General features: G+C 42.5%; 2 protein-coding genes across 4 annotated transcripts in view; one reads left to right on the top strand and one right to left on the bottom strand.

Annotated features, from left to right (window-relative positions):
- The window catches only part of CDON (cell adhesion associated, oncogene regulated), a 208747-nt gene extending 203076 nt beyond the window's left edge, over positions 1 to 5671 (top strand). For all 3 annotated transcript variants that reach the window (XM_082273421.1, XM_082273423.1, XM_082273422.1), the window contains 3 exons: positions 968 to 1047; positions 2436 to 2653; positions 5488 to 5671. In XM_082273421.1, coding sequence (XP_082129547.1) covers positions 968 to 1047; positions 2436 to 2653; positions 5488 to 5645 — 456 coding nt within the window. In that variant the 3' untranslated portion in view covers positions 5646 to 5671. The remainder of the gene's footprint in view (positions 1 to 967; positions 1048 to 2435; positions 2654 to 5487) is intronic.
- Positions 5672 to 14121: 8450 nt separating this feature from the next.
- Positions 14122 to 20963, bottom strand: part of VSIG10L2 (V-set and immunoglobulin domain containing 10 like 2) — a gene marked incomplete at its 5' end in the record, with an annotated part of 154967 nt that continues 148125 nt past the window's right edge. The window contains 2 exons of the mRNA XM_082274619.1: positions 14122 to 14237; positions 20518 to 20651. Of these exons, the coding sequence (XP_082130745.1) occupies positions 14128 to 14237; positions 20518 to 20651 (244 nt within the window). The 3' untranslated portion in view covers positions 14122 to 14127. The remainder of the gene's footprint in view (positions 14238 to 20517; positions 20652 to 20963) is intronic.

Here is a 20963-nt window from a genome sequence, read left to right as displayed (position 1 = left end):
GCCTAAATAGAAATGGTGCAACATTTTGTGGACTGATGAAACCAAGATTGTTCTATTTGGGTCTAGGGGCCGCAGACAGTTTGTCAGACGACCCTCAAACATTGAATTCAAGCCACCGTACACTTTGAAGACAGTGAAGCATGGTGGCGCAAGCATCATGCTATGGGTATGTTTCTCATACTTTGGTTTTGGGCTTATTTATCCCATACCAGGGATCATGGATCATTTTGAATACATCAAAAAACTTGAAGAGGTCATGTTGCCTTATGCTGAAGAGGAAATGCCCTTAAAATGACAATGACCCCAAACACACCACTAAGCAAGCAGCTTCTTGGTTCCAGACCAACCAGAATAATGTTATGGAGGGGCCGGCCCAATCCCCGGACCCAAATTCAATAGAAAATTTGTAGGGTGACATAAAAAAAATGCTGTTTCTGAGATAAATTCAAGAAATGCAGAGGAATTGTGGAATGTAATGCAATCGTCCTGGACTGGAATACCTGATCACAGGTGTCAGAAATTGGTGGACTCCATGTAACACAGATGTGAAGCAGTTCTCAGAAACGGTGGTTATACAACTAAATGTTCAGTGATTCACAGGAAAGCTAAATCTGCAAACCTCTTTCGGTAAATGTTTTAGTTTGTAAAGAAAAATGCAGACACTGCTATTTCTTGGAAACGTCTAATATTCCTTTTTCTTCACCTTCTGTAAAGTAATAACAAATTTGTAACATTTTTCTTCATGTTTTGATTTGGAATAGACTGTGCAGTGTTCCCGCTGTATTTTCGTGTATGGAAATAAGAGCTATTCTAAGGATTTTGAGCTATACTCCTTTTTGAAACACACTGCTATTTACTTTAAACACAATTGTATATATCTCTCTACCTAGAAAAGTATTTCTTTCTAGTGCTACACCTAAAATGATTTAAAAAATACTTAACAATCATATTTGCTTTTGTATTACAGGGGGGCATTCTTTATACTGCCATACCCCAGACAGATCCCTCGGAGTGTATCAACTGCCGAAACTGCTGCAACAACAACAGGTATGTCAGTGAGTCTTCTATGTAGTTACATAGAAGTGGTTGTCTGTGCATTAACAAGGTTGTCTTGCCAGTGTATGTAGCTAGTAAGGGGACACTGTTCTCTAACAATGAAAATATATACAATATAACCTGAACCTTGGTCACTTTACTATATCCTCATCTACGTCTAGACAGTGGGGTTGATTTACTAAAACTGGAGAGTGCAAAATCTGGTGCAGCTATGCATAGAAACTAGTGATCAACAGATACCGATATTTTGGCCATTGCATATCGGTATCAGCTGATAATTGGGCGATATTTTCATACATTTAAAAAATAATTTTTTTTTTACCTGACCGTTACTCTTGTGGAGGGATCTGGGGGTCTAAAAGACCCCAAACCCCTCCTCTGCACTTAAAAGCATTCACAACGCCAAATTTGGCTGTTTTAAATGCTGTACGTTTTTTAATTCGGCGCCGCCAGTACCCAGAAGTGATGTCATTTCATGACATCACTTCCGGGTACTCGGCGGCGCCGAATTCAAAGAAATGGAGACCTGGTCAGACGGCAGCGGTGCAGATGGGGACCCGGGCAGACGGCGGCCATGCAGGCTGGTTGCCTGTGTCTACCGGTGGGAAAGGAGCCCCAGGCAAGCCGTGGAAGGCGGCGGGAGACGTCCCCTCCCGCTCCTTGTAATGACAGCCGAGCGGCTTCTCAGCCACATCGGTTTTCATTACAAGACAGCCGACCGTCGGCTATGGACACCGGTACTATGATGGTGATGCCTCTAGCTGCAGGCATCACCCCGGTACATGCACTTTCCCGAAATATCGGCAATATCGGTAAATCAAAAGGCTGATTCCGATATATCGAGGAAAGTGCATATCGGCCAAGTTTGGCTGTTTTGAATGCTGTCATTTTTTTTAATCTGGCGCCAGTACCCGGAACTTCTGGAAGTGATGTTATGTCACGTCCCCTCCCGCTTCTTGTAATGACAGCCGAGCGGCTTCTCAGCCACATTGGTTGTCATTACAAGACAGCTGACCATCGGCTATGGACGCCGGGGTACTGGGGTGATGCCTCTAGCTGCAGCCATCACTCCGGTACAAGCACTTTCCTGAAATATCGGTACCCTCCGGGGCCGATTCCGATATATCGGGCAAAGTGCATATTGGCTCTCGATATATCGGCTTTACCGATAATTGGTCGATCCCTAATAATAGAAACCAATCCGCTTACGTTTTTTTTTTTTTTGGCAAAACGTAACTGTGGTAGCCAATCAGCTTCTAACTTCAGCTTGTTCAAACAGCTGCACCAGATTTTGCACTCTACAGTTTTAGTAAATCAACCTCTGTGATCTATCATATAAATCTAAAAAAATGATTTGTTGTATTGCTCTTTAATGGCAGATGTTTCAGCAAAACAACAAGCAGCTCATACAGTGGAAACGGTGTAGCTAGGACACCATTGCAAGAGAACCAGGAAACAAAGCAACTACTACAAGAAGCAGTACCCATGATCCTGTCCTCTCCTGAGGCCGAGTACGGGACACAGCCTGAGGAGGACATAAAAGAAAAGCCATCATCACCCTGTTTATCAAGTCAGGATGGACTGGAAGAGATTCAAGGTAAGCCCACTAATAGAAACATGGAAAATGTGTTCAGTCTAGGAACAAATACTATGGCTAGGATACAACAAATGCCTAAGGTGGAGGCAGGTCACCCCCTTCACCTTCTATTAAGGAATGCTTTATAAAGACATAAATAGGATGCGGCAACCAGGAACAAATGATCCTATGAAGGCGCCTTTAGCAAATTTTACAAGACCAAGGTCTATTAGCTACTCGTTAAACAAACTGATACTTGCCGATCCCAAATGTCTAGGCCATGAAGAGACTTTGAGCCCATAGCACAAAGGGTATCGTAACCCCATGGCATTATTGCCGTGCTTGCAATATCTCTCTATCCCCAAACCATCATAAGTGGCAATGCAGTATCGCTTTGCCCCAACCATTTTATCAGCTAATGTCGCAAAAGTCTCCACATGGTTTGCATACAGGCGGTCCCCGGGTTACAAACATCCGACTTACAAACGGAAGGGAGACAACAGGAAGTGAGGAGAAATCTCCCCCTAAGAAGGGAAATTTACTCCTGGAAGAGTTCTCATGGGAAACAGGTGTCTCCACTGAAGCTTTATCACTAATCCTTGTTTCCACAACAACCCAACATTTTCGAAATCCAATTGTCATAGGGACAGAAAGTGAGGTGAAATCTTCTGAACAGGGCCACAGACAACAAAACAAATGATACAGGGGTGTTAACCCTTCCCTGTGCTATCCAAAAAACTTAAAAAATATTATTTTGGCTGAAGTTATACTTAAAAAATGTTCCTGTTCCGACTTACAAACAAATTCAACTTAAGAACAACCCTACAGACCCTATCTTGTTCATAACCAGGGACCGCCTGTATGGAGAATATCCATTTTATTCCCCCAACCCAATTCTATTATACCACCATCCCACTGTGTCTCATCTACAGTATGTCAATGTCTGTCTTGAAATTTCCCTTGCTTTTTTTTCTTTTTTTAGACATACGATTTTAACTATGGTTACCCCCCCCCCACCCTTTTGTTATTTCTGTATAACAACAATTATAAAATTTCTAAAAAAAAAAAAAGTGAATAATAAGACTTGGACACAGGAGGCATACAGACACTTCTCGCCAATTAAGGTAAAATATAGAGATTAGACTTCACTAAGATATGCCCATTGAGTACGGAAGTAAGCATGGGGGTTTAAAGTCGAGAATGGTTAGCACCTGCCAGGTTTTTATTGTTGGCTGTGTCTGGGCTCCCCCTTAATTCCTGTCTTGGACCATTTCCACAGGAACAGAAAGTAAAGGGTAATTTAAAAGTTTACAGTTCTTTCCAGAGCAGGAGGCGAGATGAAATCTCCCATCACCATCATAGGGACACCTGTTCCAATGCAGGAGGAAACTCCCCTTTTCTTTGATTTCCTTCCTGCTTTATCTCTGAAACGGGGAGGACAGGGAAATCTCCCCAACACAGAAAGCAATAAAAAGATGACAAAAGTCCTCGCTTCTTCTAGCTTCTCCTCTCCCAAAAAAATATAGATGTTAACCGCCTATGTATGTGTATATATTTTTTATACTTTTTTTTTTTTTTTTTGATGGGCACCTCTGAGACTCCAGCACAGTCCTTTTTTTATTTCCAGACATCAGGACAGCTGGTCTGGGCCTGGACATAAGGACATGTTTGAAGATAAATGCATTCTTCGCATTAAAGTAGAACTATAGGCAGAATTTCTATTTTCATTTTGGATAATGCAAGGGATGGTAGTAACCCCGGTTAGATTCATTTTCTCCATCTGTTTCCCATTGCGGGGATTTCCTTTCACTTCCTGTCCCATAGCCAAACAGGAAGGGAGAAGAAATCCCTGCAAATTAGGGGAATTCTTTGGGGACCCCCAGGTCACCAGAACTAGTGTCCCCGTTGGAACATTTCCCCTTTATTACTTTTCTGGGGCAACCCAAAATTTGGGGATTTTCTTTTACTTTCAATAATGGTAAACCGTGCAAATAGTACTCTATCCAAAACTAAAAAAAAAGTTTTTTCCTTTTAGTTATACTTTAAGGTAAAAAAACTTCTGCACGCCACTCCCCATCTTATACTTACCTGAGCCCGATCTCAATCCAGTGATGTGCACGTGACCAGAGGCTCTTTTGGCTCTCTCTCTCTCCTAACTGTATCAGAGACAGAGGGAACTGTTGCCTCCTGCTGCTGTCAATCACAGCCAGTTGAAGGGTGGTGCCAAGCCATTCTCTGTGGTGCAGTGTGTCAATGGATTCACAGACCTGGCTCAGGAGAGAGCCTGCATGAGTGCCCCCATAGCAAGCGGCATGTTATGGAGGCACTCGGGGAGGGGGGGGTGTTGGAACCAAGATTGTCAGCGGGGTACCCGAGAAGAGGAGGATCTGGGCTGCTCTAAATAATCTTTATTTAGAACAATGTTATACATTATAGCAAAAAATTCCTGAGAGTCAGGTATAGCTGTTAATAAGATAACATGTAAATTCATTAAGGGGTCATACGTCATTTACAACTCAAGCGTGCACCCCAATAAAACTCTGCATGGCTTTTATAACAGTAACTCCGCCACTCATGGTGAGGGAAGTCTCGCCAATGATATAAACCAGTGTTTCTCAACTCCAGTCCTCAGGGCGCACTAACAGGGCAGATTTTAAGTATTACCTTGGGGAGATGCAGACTAGAATAACCGCCAACATGTTTGTTATTTTAATTTTTTTTTTTAAAGTGAGCTATTACAATCACTTAGCCATGTGAAATGGTGAAGCAAAATGGCTGTTCTATGAATTTTTATTGCGATTGCTATTATGCAGTTCATTATAACCGTGAGGACATCTTTTTTTTTTTTTTTTCAGGAGATTCTGACATCTGTGTAAAGGAAGATGACGCCATCTTGTCCCAGTCTCCTGACACCTCCTCTAATGACTCTCAGAACTGTGATGAGAACAAAAGTTGGACGTTAGAAAACTCACTCAATGATCTCCCACAGCAATCGCTGACACAAGAGGCCTGAACAGGAAGTGACTGTCTCCCGCTCTGTGACACAACGGCTCGTCACCATTTAGACAATGTGTAGGTATTTCAATGTTGGGCGACCTGTGAGACTTCAGCTGCTGAAGAACTGCAAATCTCAGCGCGTCCAGACATCTGAAGGCCGGTTTTGCTGGGACTTGTAATTCCTGAATTATTGATGGGATGTTGGTCGTTCATACCTGATAGGGAGGTGTAAGAAAATGCTTTTCACACTACGCTGTGGGGGGGCCATTTTGTGTGCTTTGCCACTTTCGGGTCAGTTGGGCACTACAAACCAATGTAGCTATTTTCAGTGGTTTCACCTCCTGTACCTAGTGCTTCGCTGTACTCTTACACTGGGCTCAGCCCTCAAAACCACCGCTATCTCCACATTAAAGAAAAAGTGAACTTTAATACAAAGTTCACTTATTTTTGCTCTTTTCCCCCTGACCCGACCTAACCACCATCCACAGATATACATATATAAATCCAATGACGGCAGCCTTTTTTCTTTGCGTACATCCAGCAGTCACTGGTCCTCTCTGTCCTGGCAGCTGGAGGTAGATGAGCCCCATAGAAGGATCCATTTAGGTCAGGGGGGGGGGGGAGAAAGAATAAGTGTACTTTTTGTTTTACAGTGCTATCCTTCATGGGTTTTATTAATCTGTTATTATTTTTTTTACATTTATAAACTCTATTTATAATTTGTGTACAAAATATAAATTAACCTGGGAAATAGTTGTTTCCTATTTATTATAAAAAAAAAATCTAGAAGGAATTATGGGATATTTTCAGTTGATACATACAGTGCCTCCTCCTAACTGGGAACTATTAATGTTTCTGAAGGAGAAGGGGCATTAAAAACCCTGTAAATACCATTGTCCTAGTAGAAGCCTGCGCCCCCCCCCCCCCAAACAAATTTCGGCCATAACTTACCGGCCTGTTGATTTAGTCCTGGCGAAGCTGTCACTCCACATTTAGAATTTTCATGTTTTTTTGTTTATAAGTACGCTTACAATTTAATCAGAGATGTCTGTACACAGACATACAATGTGGTATGAGACTTTTATTTTTCTCCTGTAATGCTGGCATAACCGCTACGTGTCACAGGAAGGAGGTCATTTGAAAATGGCAGAGAAAAGCACTTTAGTCCTTACTCTGTCTGTATTATATGATTAAATTATATAAATATATATATATTTAATATTACTTATGCACTAATTGACTGTTCTAATCTCGCTTTTGTACAGGCTTTTGTATATTTTGCATTTGCAACTTTTTTTTTTTTTTCCATCTCTGAAAACATTGTCTATCAAATCATTTTTATAATTTATGATCTAGTTTCCTAAAGGGTGACCGGCGGAATATTTACAGATGATGCTTGCAGCACTTTGTCCTGCACCAAGCCGTTCCAAACTGTTTGTGGCAATGGCAGTGATACGGTCACTGTAATGCTACTTGGTCCCCCCCCATGGGGTTTATTTACTAATGCTGGAGAATGCAAAATCAGTCTCACTTCTGCAGAGAAACCAATCAGCTTCTCACCTTAGTTTGTTCAATTAAAGCCTCGTACACACGCAACGAATTTCCGCCGACCGGTCGTCCGTCTTTTGTCCAGAGTTGTGTTTTGTTGGTTGGAATGTGCTCTAAACTGCACACAAATTTTCCCGTACGACAGAATTTTGGATTGCTTTCTTTGTGTTCTTTCATCTCTGAGCATGCCTAGTCTTGCTCATAAGATTTTTCCCCATCGAAATCTGTACTAATGAGATGAAAATCGGACGCGTTTTGATGGTCGACAAAAATTATATAGCCTGCACACCAGGATTTTTTTGGCCGAAAAGTCGGAGTCGGCTGTCGAAAGCACCATACTAACAAGCCGAAAATCGGCAGATCGGACGTCGGACGGAATTTCCCGGCCGAATTTCTACTCATGTGTACGGGGCTTTAGCTTTGGCAATAACACCTGGAAGCTGATTGGTTTCTATGCAGAAGTGAGACTGATTTTGCTTTCTCCAGCTTTAGTAAATAAACCCCTATGCCACATGTATATTTTAGGTAGAATTTTTTTTTTTTTTTTGCCATGTTTCCCCAGTCTGATGATGAATAAAGTGTAAGTTGACCTTTCACAAAAAAATGAAAAGGTGAACACTATACATTCCTATTCTTCCCGACCCTCCCAGTCCTGGCTGCACTTACCTCAGTGGATAATTAGCTTTCACTGCCTGCCCACTCGGTCAAGGGGTCTGAAAGCCACAGTCGTCTTTTGGGATTGATTAGAGCATTTCTGATTTGATATGATCAATCAGAATTGCTCTGATCCACCCCAGCATGGGCTAATGAAAGAAGAAGAAGCAGTTTTTTCCAAATCCCGGAGCCCTGTACCAGCTGTGTGGGCAACAAAAGCTAATCACCCATGAAGCAAGTGCAGTGAGCACTGGTAGGCTGTATGATGGTGTTCACTTTTTTTTTTTTTTATATGTAAAAAGGTGAGCTTGCACTTTAATACTGACAGACCTAGTCATGATAGATGGCTTTGCACTTATTCCTCCTTGAAGCCACTCTGTCACTAAAAGAAAATGTAAACTGAAGTATCCCCCTACAAAGAGAGTAGATACACAGACCTCCCGAATTACTGATCTCTGCTGCAGTTTAGAAAATCGACTGCTCAGAATCTGACACTTCTGGGAGTGTCTGATTTCTTTGTTCCCCCCTGAACTCAGTGGTTCAGTCTGCGGGCAATTACAGCACTGCAGTGATGTGGACCAATTAGAAGAATCACAGAGGATCCAACACTACCAGAAGTGTGCCAGCCTCTAAAGATTCTTTGGGTAGCAGTACCCCTTCTTTAGCCGCCGTTCACACCATGTAGGTTTGACGGAGCGCACACACATTTCTGTGCGTCGCATATAGGTAGCCTATTCATTTCAGTGACCACCCCACACACCAAAAACATGCAGCAGGAATCCCCGACCCTTTTGCAAAATTGCAGCATCATGTGTTTTGGCATGCACAAGAACTGTGTGGTAGCAGATGCATGGTGGGTGCCATTAAAAATGAATGGTGCAGATTCTGCATGTGTTCCGTCATGCACGGATGTGACCGTAGCCTTACAGTGGAATGACAGGAGAGTATTTGATGTCTCCTTTACAGGAAATTTATTAGTTTACATTTTTATTTTAGTGACAAAGTCTCTTACATTATAATGCAAGTGTTGGTTCAGCCCATAGAACAGCACCCCCCCCCCCCGCCCCCAAGCATTAAATTGACAAATTCCCTGTTTTTGACAGCAAAACCACCATCTCCATTAAATTATTGAGCCTGATGATATTTTGGCAATAAATTCTATCAACAGAAAATATTCCATTCTACAATTAGTACAAGGAACATATTGGTTATATACAGTGCTGAGTGTTTGGATGTTTCCTGGAGGTTTATTTGTTGCTCTAAAGGAAGTGATTACTCCAGAGCAGCAGAGGGCGATGTTTTCTGTTGTCTGAAAGGTGAAACTTTTTTTCATGTAAATACTTTTTTTGCACATTTTCCACACTACAATTTTAGCGTGTTTTTATTCTAAGGCTTCTAAGATTAATTTCTCTGGATTATTTGCCTAATTTTTTTTATTTTCCATAGAATGATTACACCTCAATCCTGGGCACCATTCACTCTTTCTCCAATGTGTTAAAATAATGCAACTGTCACTCAACTTCCAATTTAGTAGGAAAGCACAGGCTGGTTTATACTGCAAAAGAGCTGGAAACAGGTGTTGCCTGCAGAAACTAATCAGGTTTTGCTGTCTTTCTGGTGCTGAAATCTGATTGGTGGTTGGGGGGATGTTCATTTCATTTTGCTTTCTTATTATTTTTGTTTAATCTGACCCGTTTTCGCTTTGCAGCTTTCCCTCTGGCTGCTGTTTTGTAATTTACTTTACTGACGCTGTTTTAAGTGTCTTGTTTTATTGTATTCTTATTTATGTGAGGTATTTTATTAGGCCGACAGGCTTGCTAATGTTTGTTTCGTTTTCTAAAAGGGTCAGCATTTAGGTTTTTAGACTCTCGTCAACAACACAGTTAAACCAGTAACAGATGTTTTTCAGCAACAAACACCGCCCTCTGTAAAGTTTTGCTTTAGCAGCTTTGATTAATCGTCTTAGAATTAAACTGGGAAGTGGTGACGCAATATAGCAACTAATCCAATACAGACAGTCGCAGAGAAAAAGTAGAATGAAATTCCTGTCTTAATTAGGATATTCAATATACTTTGACTTGTTATGGAAATGGATGCATTTTAAAAATGAGGCGGCTGATTTGTAATTGACACCTCACACAACGCAAACAGACGAGCGCTGGGTTTTCATATCTGTCCATTCCAGACCACTAAATTTATTAAATAATTATGATGCTAAACAGATTTGTTTTTTTCTATTTCAGGATATTTTGGAAGGGTTTAAAACTTTTGTTGAGTTTTATTGCTATGCCTTAGAGTGGTTAACCTTCACTTTCCTGGGAAATCTCACAAATGGGGATACAGATTAGAGATCGACCGATTATCGGCAACACCAATATATCGGTGGCTGATAATGCACTTTCCCCGATATATCGGAATCGGCCCCTGAGGTTGCTGATATTGCTGATATTTAGGGAAAGTGCTTGTACTGGAGTGATGCCTGCAGTTAGAGGCATCACCCCGGTACCGGCGTCCATAGCCAACGGTCGGCTGACTTGTAATGACAACCGATGTGGCTGAGAAGCCGCTCGGCTGTCATTATGTAAAGCGCTGCGTAAATTGACAGAACTATCTAAGTACCTGAAATAAATAAATTTCAAGGAGAGGGAGGGGATGTCTCCCCTCCCATGGCTTGTCTGGGTCTCCTGTCCCACCGTGAGACCCGGGAATCCTACCTCCACCGCCGCCGAAGAGAAGACCCGGTGTGGCATGAAGATGTGTCCCCGTGAAAGCTGGTATCCCTGCCGCAAGTGCGCATGCGCCGGTCTCCATGTAAAAAACCCCGGAAGTGATGTCATGACATCACTTCTGGGTACTCGGCGTCAAATTCCTAAAAATGACAGCATTCAAAACAGCCAAACTTGGCGTTTTGAATGCTTTTCAGTGCCGAGGAGGGGTTTGGGGTCTTTTAGATCTCCACAAGGAGTACCTGAAAAAATGTTTTTTTACATGTCTGAAAATATCGGCCGATAACCAAAGTATCGGCATTAAAAAAACAATATCGGTCAATCACTAATACAGATACTGAGAGGAATTCCTAAAATGTCAAAGATGCTCTTTAGAATTCCAAGGGGCCTCTACATGACAAATATCCATGCGGGTACCTGGTATAGATGAGTACTTAAATCTGGGACAGGCACTGCCTGTAGAGGCGCACAGCAGCCATTTTGTCTCTGCAGGGGAGGAGCTTGATGGGGGATTCACAAACACTGGTCCCCCATCAGGTCCAGTCCTTAGCCAAGAGACAGCTTAGCTACAGAATCTGCCTACCTGTCGATGAAAAGGAGAGGGCAAACCTGATGGGGGGACTAGTGTCTCCGCTCCCCTATCAGGCTTTGCTTACTACACCATTACTGATTGCTAGGAGGTTGTCAGCTGTAAGATCCAACTGTGCTCTTAACCTAGGCCAGGATAGGGGTGGTAAATATGCTGCTCTGCTACACAGCATACAGAGACAGGCATTGTGCCTGTCTCTGTACGCTATTTTAGAATAGGTCCTAATTACCTAAATTATCTACAGACTGGTAATTATTTTTGAATTTGGTGCATTAATAGGGCCACTTTGTAAAAGGTGTCATTAGGAACTATCTGAATGGGCCGGTAAAGATAATGCATTGGGCTGGCAGGGATTAGTTCCAGAAAAGTGTTGGTAGGGGTTTATTGAATCCCCCCGACTATGGCAGGTATCGCCACTGGAAAATGACCCTTTGCATTCTGTTCTGGTGACAACTGACCAATTTTAGATTTCCCACAGTGTTGATGGAAATGGAGGCTCCATCCTGCCATTAAAATCTGGCAAAGGCTACAACCCTTCCGCACAAACTTAAAAAAAAGAAAAAATAAATCTAAGAGGTATTCCATGAATGTTCTACTTTCATTTGTATTTAGTCTTGCAAAGCATGCTGGGACCTGGAGAGATACATACTGCATGTTTGGAGCACTTATATCACGAGATACGAGGTCATCTGCACTCCAAATGCATATATAATGTATTTATTGTGAAGACCTTATCATATAGGGCAAAGAATGCCACCTTTTTCAGGGTCTTGCATGGTCCCTGTCTCAAGGTGACCTAGTAATAGACATAATGGTCACACTATGTACACTTGAGAAAGGGACCCTGCAAAACCCTGAAACTGGTATTCTGTATGCTGTTGTCTTTAAAATATGTGATATAAATTTATCTGGAGAGCCGGTGACTTTGTATCTTCTCATTCAGTTCTGGCACAATCACTTCAAGTATCGGGAGGAGTGAAGCTTCAGATTTGGTCTTTATGTAGCACTTATGACTTTACAATGAGCCTCATTTACATAAAACACTTGCGTTGCTATCAGTAGAAAGTTATTTTCCCTCCCCGTCTCAGCATCCTGACCTATGTGACTGGGTAAATGTTGGTGTAAATCCCTTGCCGTTAATGTGTATATATATATATATATATATATTGCATGTCCTTAGCCCTCCCATGTGACTGTGACCTCAATATTCTCTGTACAACCCACTCAAACTCCTCTGTACACACAGTAGTATCAGCTTGGAGTTCTGCTGAAAACTTTACATCTATTCACCTATTTTCTGTTTTTTTTTTTTCAAGTATAAAGTGTTATTTCTTTTCACAGAAAAAAAAATATCTTTATTTTCCTAAAAAATAAAAAGAAAAAAGAAAAGCTGTAATATTCCTTTTTAAAATTGTACATAATGGTTACTGATGTAGTATTTTTTTGAGGGTTTTATCAACTTTTGGGTATATTGTAAAATAATGTTATTAAAGAGACAGATGCCTAATATACAGCCTTGTGTCCTGGTGTGTTTTATTTAGTAGGATGCAAGTCGAGCAGATAGTTTGACTATGACAAACATTCTAGAGGTTGTAAGATTAAATTATTGAAAATAGATATCACAAGCGGGAAACCCTCGTTACCCTCCTGTCTTGAGTATAATAACTCCACTTTCCCTTTTAATTTTGTAAAGTGTATGTGTATATATATATATATATATATACACATACACACACACCATACTTGACCAATGCCCCTGGAAGTTGGAAATCACTGAAGTAGACACCGCTACTCCAGTAATCTCCACTTGCTTTCAATTCCTATGCTGAGTGGCCGGCCTGATGCACTCCGAATACAGGTGGTTGGTCGCTTAACAAGTGCATCATTTCAGAGAATGTTTTGCATTTTCTGAAATAATGCAAAGCATTCTCTGGATGAGGTGAAGAGTGTGACATCATTGCCACGCCTCTCCATCTAATCCAATCACGGAATGCTTTTCGTTCATCCAGAAAATGCAAAGTATCCTCTGAATGACGCCTGTGCCGCGTGGCCGACCTGCTGTATTTACATTTAGAGTGGCATAGAACCCAAGAGCAAGTGGAGATCACTGGAGTAGCGGTCTACTTTTGTGATTTCTAGCTTCCAGGGGCATCAGCTAGGTATGTCATATACATAGTTACATTGGTCCAAGCTGGATCAATGTATCTGTTATAACCTTCTCCAATTTTATGTGGGAAAAAAAAAATATTAATATAGCATATACGGTACATTTGCAACACAAGTCATATTGTAATTGAATGTTATTAAAATTATCTTTTGCTTTTCAATCTGCAGCTGCTGTGATTTTTTTTTTTTTTTCTAAATGCAGTATGGCTCCCTGGAGGTGTGTTCTGTGTACAGAACGCCCCTAGAAACATTATTTCCTGCTTGTGTGATTGGTTCACTGATTTCCCCAGAAGTCTGCCTACGATACAAATCAGATTTCAGGCATCCCCTGCAACACAAATGTCATTTTTGGTGAGATAATTCCAATAGGAAATGCGTGCAGGAGTCCCTTTCCCGCAAGTAGCCATCAAGGAACTCTGAAGGTCCGACTCTGAAGGCCCTGCATGCAGGGCAAATATCTCCTAAACGTGTAGGTTTAGGAGATATTAATTGTACCTACAGGTAATCCTTATTATAGGCTTACCTGTAGGTAAAAGTAAAAACATTGAGTATACTACCGCTTTAAGTATACATCTGACAGTTACAGAAATGGTGATGGCATACCAGAATTCTCGCTCTTTTAAGGTTCTGCTGTATTGGCCCCTGTAGTCACATGACCGGTCACACACTGCCACAGACCTATCTATACATATATTTTCAGAAAGACCAGGATAATCCTGCTGAATGAGGGGTCTGCTAATTAAGTATATGATGAACACCGTACATAAAAAATACATTTATTGAATATCTTGTAAATACATGCACACACCCATTATCTACGACGTGGCTGTCACTGTGATGGTGACATTTACTGGTTCATCTGCAGCTCCTGGGATGTCTGAAAGCTCCACATCCGGACTGCCTGGAGCAGTGACTTCAACTGGCTCTGAAATAAAATAAAATCTCATTAGGAATCTGTAACATTAGAGAAAAAGAATGGTGAAATATATCAATTTAAATTAATCTCTGCTAAGGGTGAAAAGGAACTGACTACAAACTATCTCAGCAGCATCTTCCCATCTGTGTTCTGATATAACATTTCTCTGTTAATGCTGAACTCTGGGATTTTATTCTGATGGGCTTCCCATCAGGCTGTGTGAGTGGTCACCCCTAGAGCAGTGATGGCAAACATGGCACCCCAGATGTTTTGGAACTACATTTCCCATGATGCTCATGCACTCTGCAGTGTAGTAATACATCTGGGATGCCAAGGTTTGCCATCACTGCCCTAGAGCATGTTCCCTTGGGTGGGTTTGTTTGGGGCCACTACAAGGTTTTTTTTTTTCTTTAAATGCACTATCCTATAGAACAGTCGGCACTGAAACCCTCCAGGCCTCTTTAACCTCCCTGGCGGTCTGGTTATGTCAGGATTTCTGTGCTAAAAGCGGTACATTGTTTTGCATAGAAATCTGTTGGTTTACATTTTAAAACTCACCTTCCCCTGCAATCCCCTGCTGTGTGCTCGGCAGACGCCGGCACCTGGCTTCCGGTTCCCTTCCCTGCGAGCGTTGCGATGCAGGGGGGTGGAACCGGTGGCAAATTCAAAAGTGTAATTATCGGATTACACTGTATCATCCCATTTCACCTGGTGACTTTTCCAGTGCCCTGCCTGTGCTTTTCCAGTTCTTTGTGCCTGGAAAATAGAAAACAACCATGGCGTCCAAAAAGCGGTCTTTTTGCGTAAAAGCGCTTTTCGATTAATTGGAAAACAGCGAAATGGAGTTACTTGAAGAACTGAGCGATAGCAATTCGTGGGAAAATTCAGCATCCGGTACGGAAAGTGACGACAGCGACGATTCTGATGTCTCTTTCTGGCACATCGCTCCGTAGGAAATTCTGAAGAATCATTTGATAAACTTCCAAAATTCCACAAGCGATGTGCCAGAAAGAGACATCAGAATCGTCACTTTCCGTACCTGATGACGAATTTTCCCACGAATCGCTGTCGCTCAGTTCTTCAAGTAACTCCGCTTCGCTGTCGCTGTTTTCCAGTTCATCTAAAAGCGATTTTTGGACGCCATGGTCGTTCAAAATTTTCCAGGCACAAAGAACTGGAAAAGCACAGGCAGGGCACTGGAAAAGTCACCAGGTGCAATCCTGTGGTGAAATGGAATGATACGGTGTAATCCGTTAGGATCACAGCTTTGTATCATCTCATTTGTGTTTTTACACTTTTGAATTTGCCGCTGGTTCCACCCCCCTGCGTCCAAACGCCCGCAGGGAGATAACCAGAAGGGAGGTGCCGGCAATTGGCCGAGCACAAAGTGGGGAGAGACTGTGAGGAGGACGGTGGATGATCGCAGGGAAGGTGCGTAACGTTCTGGGGTAGACCCAAGTATGGCTAGGGGTTACCGCTTTTGGTACGTGGGGAATACCGCCAGGGAGGTTAATATTACTAAACCCAGGAGCCTGCAGTAACTATATCTGGTCTCCCACAGAACATGGAAATCCAATTATTTTAGTAATTATAAACTGCTAAAAACCTTTACTAATCAGCAGTCTTGTGACTGTGTCAGTATCTGGTTAAAGCTTGTAGGAAGAGTTTTTTTTTTTTCACTTCTGATTGTCCTATGAGGTTGCAGGACACCCAGACCCTCTGCCTGGACAGTGCTGATTGGCCCTGTGCTGATCTCATGCACTCTGCCAAGAAAAGAAAAAAAAATCTCTAGCAATACACACCAAACTGAGCATGTACAGCTTGTCCCCTAGCCTCCCAACTTATTCAGAGATGGCTTGGGGACTCTGGAAAAAGGGGAGGATCTGAGAAGACAGGATCAAACAGCCTTTTAACACAATGGGTAAAGCATGTGGGTTGCCTGTGGTTTCCCATAGACCTGTCCTAGGCTTTTGGTGCATTTTCTGAAAGCTCACCAAAATCCTTAATGCTGCATCTTTGACGCCCCTTCAGAAAACTATCCAAAAATGCAGAACATAATAGAAAGTCTATGGGAAACTGCAAGTAACCCCTTAGGTTCCACAGTGAGCGTAACAAGCATGCTTTACTGCATACAGTGGGGAAATGATTATTTGATCCCCTGCAGATTTTGTAAGTTTGCCCACTTACAAAGAAATGAAAGGTTTATAATTTTTATCATAGGTGTATTTTAAATGATAGGTGTGTTTTTTCAGGATTTTTCATTGATATTCTTTCTCTAAAAAAAAATGCTATAAATAAGATGCAGTTCAGTGAGTAAAATAAGTATTTAATCCCCAAGCAAAACATGACTTTGTGCGTGCCAACATGGGTTTCTCCACCAAGCACAGAGGTAAGATGTTTCTTGTAGTTGGTGACCAGGTTTGCACACATCTCAGGAGGGATTTTGGTCCACTCTTCTTTACAGATCTTCTCTAAATCCTTAAGGTTTCTTGGCAACTGGAAGTTTTCAGCTCCCTCCATAAATCTTCTAAAGGATTACAGTCTAGAGACTGACTAGGCCACTCTGACCTTAATGTGCTGCTTCTTGACCCACTCCTATGTTGCCTTGGCGGTATGTTTTGGGTCATGCTGGAACACCAACCTACGACCCATCTTCAGTGTTCTGGCTGAGAGAAGAAGGTTTTCATCCAAGATTTTACAATACATGGCCCCGTACTTTTGCCCCTCAATTTGGCCTGTACCTTTAGCAGAGTAACAACCCCAAAGCATTATGATTCCACCTCCGTGCTTGACTGTAGGGATGGTGTTCTTAGGGTCATAGGCAGCATTTTTCTTCCTCCAAACACGGCAAGTCAAGTTAATGCCAAAGAGCCCAATTTTGGTCTCACCTGACCACACAGCACCTTCTCTCAATCCTTCTCTGAATCAATTAGATGTTCCTTGGCATGACTGTATATGTGCCTTCTTGAGGAGGGGGACTCGCCGTGTTTGGAGGAAGAAAAATGCTGACCATGACCTTAAGAACAGCATCCCTACAGTCAAGCACGGAGGTGGAAACATTATGCTTTGGGCCCGTTTCTCTGCTAAAGGTACAGACCGATGTTGCCGCATTGAGGGGCCAATGGACAGGGCCCATGTATAGTAAAACCTTGGATGAGAACCTTCTTCCCTCAGCCAGAACACTGAAGATGGGTCATGGATGGGTCTTCCAGCATGACAATGACTTAAAACATACCACCAAGGCAGCAAAGGAGTGGCTTAAGAAGAAGCATATTAACCACTTAAGCCCCGGAAGATTTTACCCCCATTCCGACCAGGGGGTATTTTGCGATTCGGCACTGCGTGACTTTAACAGACAATTGCGCGGTCGTGCAACGCTGTACCTAAACGAATTTGGCGTCCTTTTTTTCCCACAAACAGAGCTTTCTTTTGGTGGTATTTGATCACCTGTGCGATTTTTTGATCACGCGCTATAAACAAAAAAAGAGCGACAATTTTGCAAAAATAGCAATATTTTTCACATTTTTTTATATGAAATTCCCCCCAAAAAAATGTAAAAATCAAAATTTAACATTTTCGGCCAATTTGTTTTATGCTACCTATGTTTGGTAAAAAAAAAAATCGCAAAAAGCGTATTTTGATTGGTTTGCGCAAAAGTTATCGCATTTACTAACAAAGGGAAAGATTTTTGTCATTTTTGTTGTTTTTTTTTTAACGCGTAATGGCGGCAATCTGCGATTTTTTTTGCGGTACTGCGACATTGCGGCGGACAGATTGGACCCTTGACTGACATTTTTGACACTTTTGGGGTTACCAGTGACATTTCTACAGTAATCAGTGCTATATATATGCACTGTTACTGTAAAAATACACTGGTAGTGAAGGGGTTAACTTTATTTGGGAGGGAGGGGCTGTGTGTGTCCCTAGGGGCGTGATTCTAACTGTGATTGGCTGTGGCTTGAGCTGTAAGGACACTGATCAACGGATCTACATAGTAGATCCATGTGATCAGTGTCTTTACAGTGAGGAGAATGACAGGTCGCTTGTTTACACAAGCTGCCTGACATTCTCCCTCTCCCCCGCCGATCGCCGAGTGGCCAGCGGACATCGGGTCCGCTGGTCACACGCGCGGGGGGGGGGGTCCGTGACCACGCGGGAGCGCGCCTCCGGCGGCGCGTGCTCGCTCCCTAGACCCTCACAAGCAAGCAACGTAGCCCTACGTTAGTTTGCCTGTGAGGGGCTGACCGCCGACGTAGATAGTCGTGCGGCGGTCGGCAAGTGGTTAAGGCCATGGACTGGCCTAGCCATTCTCCAGACCTTAATCCTATAGAAAACATATAGAAGAAGCTGAAACTTTGAGTTGCCAAGCAACATCCAAGAAACCTTAAGGCTTTAGAGAAAATCTGTGAAGAAGAGTGGACCAAAATCCCTCCTGAGATGTGTGCAAACCTGGTCACCAACTACAACATACGTCTGTGCTTGTCAAAAAAAACACACAAAAGTTATAAATTGAGTTGCAGTTCAGTGAGTAAAATAAGTATTTGATCCTTAAGCAAAACATGACTTAATACTTGGTGTTCTCCAACAAGTATTAAGTCATGTTTTGCTTGGGGATCAAATACTTATTTTACTCACTGAACTGCAACTCAATTTATAACATTTGTTTTGTGTGTTTTTTTTTCTGGATTTTTGGTTGATATTTTGTCTCTATCATTTAAAATAAACCTATGGTACAAATTATAGACCCTTCATTTCTTTGTAAGAGGGTAAAGGTACAAAATCTGCAGCGGATCAAATAATTATTTTCCACACGGTTTATAGATTTTACTGTTGTGGGTTTAATAACACTGTAACCAAAACCATTATTTATAATAAAACTTCAGTTCTAGATACAAGTTTTCTCCACCTAAATAATTTACAACAAGCAGATGCAGAACCGTGATCTCTTCTATGGTGAAACAGTCCTTTATGCCTCGTACACACGTACCGATCGGCCGTCTTTTCCCCCCGGGCTGTTTTGTCCGCTGAAAAGTGCAAAATACTGCACATGAATTTTGTCCGCCGACTGCAGAAGTGATGTCATGTGATGGTTAACTTTCCCTGTGTTTTTTCTTTTCTGAGCATGCCCAGTCTTGCAAATCTGCTGTCTGTCGGCCGAATTCTGTACTGACTGGCGAACAATCGGCCGTTCTGGTGTCGGCATACAAAAATTTTAATGCTTGCACGACAGATTCTGTTCGGCCGAAAGTGCGCTGTCGGAAGCATCATACTAACAAGCCGAAAATCGGCCGATCGGTCGTCAGCCGATTTTTTTCGGCCGACAATCTGCACGTGTGTACGGGGCATTACTAGTACAACTCCAATTCTGGAGAGCCTATGCTTTGCTCGTGAGCACAGTCCCTGCAGCTGTGACATCTACAAACTCCGTTCTTAGGCCGTGTTCACACCTGCGTTTCCTACATGCACAACAAAACACATAATAAATTTGCCTTTGCTGTGTGTTGTGGGTCACACCAACAGTGCTATTTTTTGTTAATGACACCCCAAGCGCAGGTAGCAAACGCACATTTTGCCACATGACAAAACGCATTACAAATGCAACAAAATGCACACTATGAAAATGTCTAATGCGCCTCAACTGAAAAGGTTCTAGAGCCACTTTGGGGCATTTGTCACACATAGGGCAGCCATTCAAGTGACTGCCCTAGACACAATGCACATTAATGCGGTTGTACCGCCACAAAAAAAAAAAACCTGCAGGACAAAGGCATAATGAGCTACGCATACTAGCTCATGAAATACCTTAGAACGAAGCCCCGACGCGGTTGCCCGGACAGCGCTGAGGGAGCTGTCATGTTCCCTCTGCGTCTCTTCCGGGTACGCGGCTCCGGCGCTGTGAGTGGCTAGAGCTGCGATGACGTCACTCCCATGCATGCACACGGGAGTTTAATTTGCAGCAAAGAGCTCTGAAGGTCCGCCGGACCTTCAGAGCGCATGCGCCGCCACTAGTGTCAGCTGCTGCATGCAAGGCGAATATCTCCTAAACCGAGCAGGTTTAGGAGATATTCATTTTACCTACAGGTAAGCCTTATGATATAGGCTTACCTGTAGGTAAAAGTTTAATGGCGGAGTATACTACCGCTTTAACACGCGAAAAACATGCAAAAAAAGGGAGCAGAAATGTGCGTTCTTGCTATGCCCAGGTGTGACTAGGGCCTTAAATATTATGATTTGAACCTGGTCTCATGACAGGGAAAATTGGGGGGTCATGTCATCTCTCTGAAGTTACCTTCAGCTGGTGCCGGGGTTGGCGCAGGTTCTGGGGCTGTCTCAGGGGAAGCAGTCGCTCCTCCCTCCTCTGTGTCCGCTGCAGTTTCAGCATCTTCTGGATGTCTGATGTTCTCTCGAGCTTCTGCTGCAGATCTGCATGACACACACAGCACAGAAATAACATCACTTTGTGATCAAAATCTACAATACAAAAAAAAAAAGCAAAAAAGAGACATACTAAAGAAAAGCAAATGGGTTGCCTGTGGTTTCCTATAAACCTGTACTGCAATTTTGGTGCGTTTTTTTTTTTTTGAAGGCGCACCAAAAATCCTGAATGCTGCATCTTTGACGCGCTTTCAGAAAATGATCCCAAAATGCAGGACATAATAAAAAGTCTATGGGAAACCAAGGGTACTCCGCTGCAGTGCCCAAACTGCAGCGCGGCAGTGTGAAAGCAGCTTTACT

Source organism: Pelophylax lessonae (genome assembly GCF_965119305.1).
Source record: "Pelophylax lessonae genome assembly, chromosome: 12".
NCBI lineage: Eukaryota > Metazoa > Chordata > Amphibia > Anura > Ranidae > Pelophylax > Pelophylax lessonae.
Note: the sequence above shows the minus strand (reverse complement) of the source record. Positions and strands in the feature narration are given on the sequence as shown.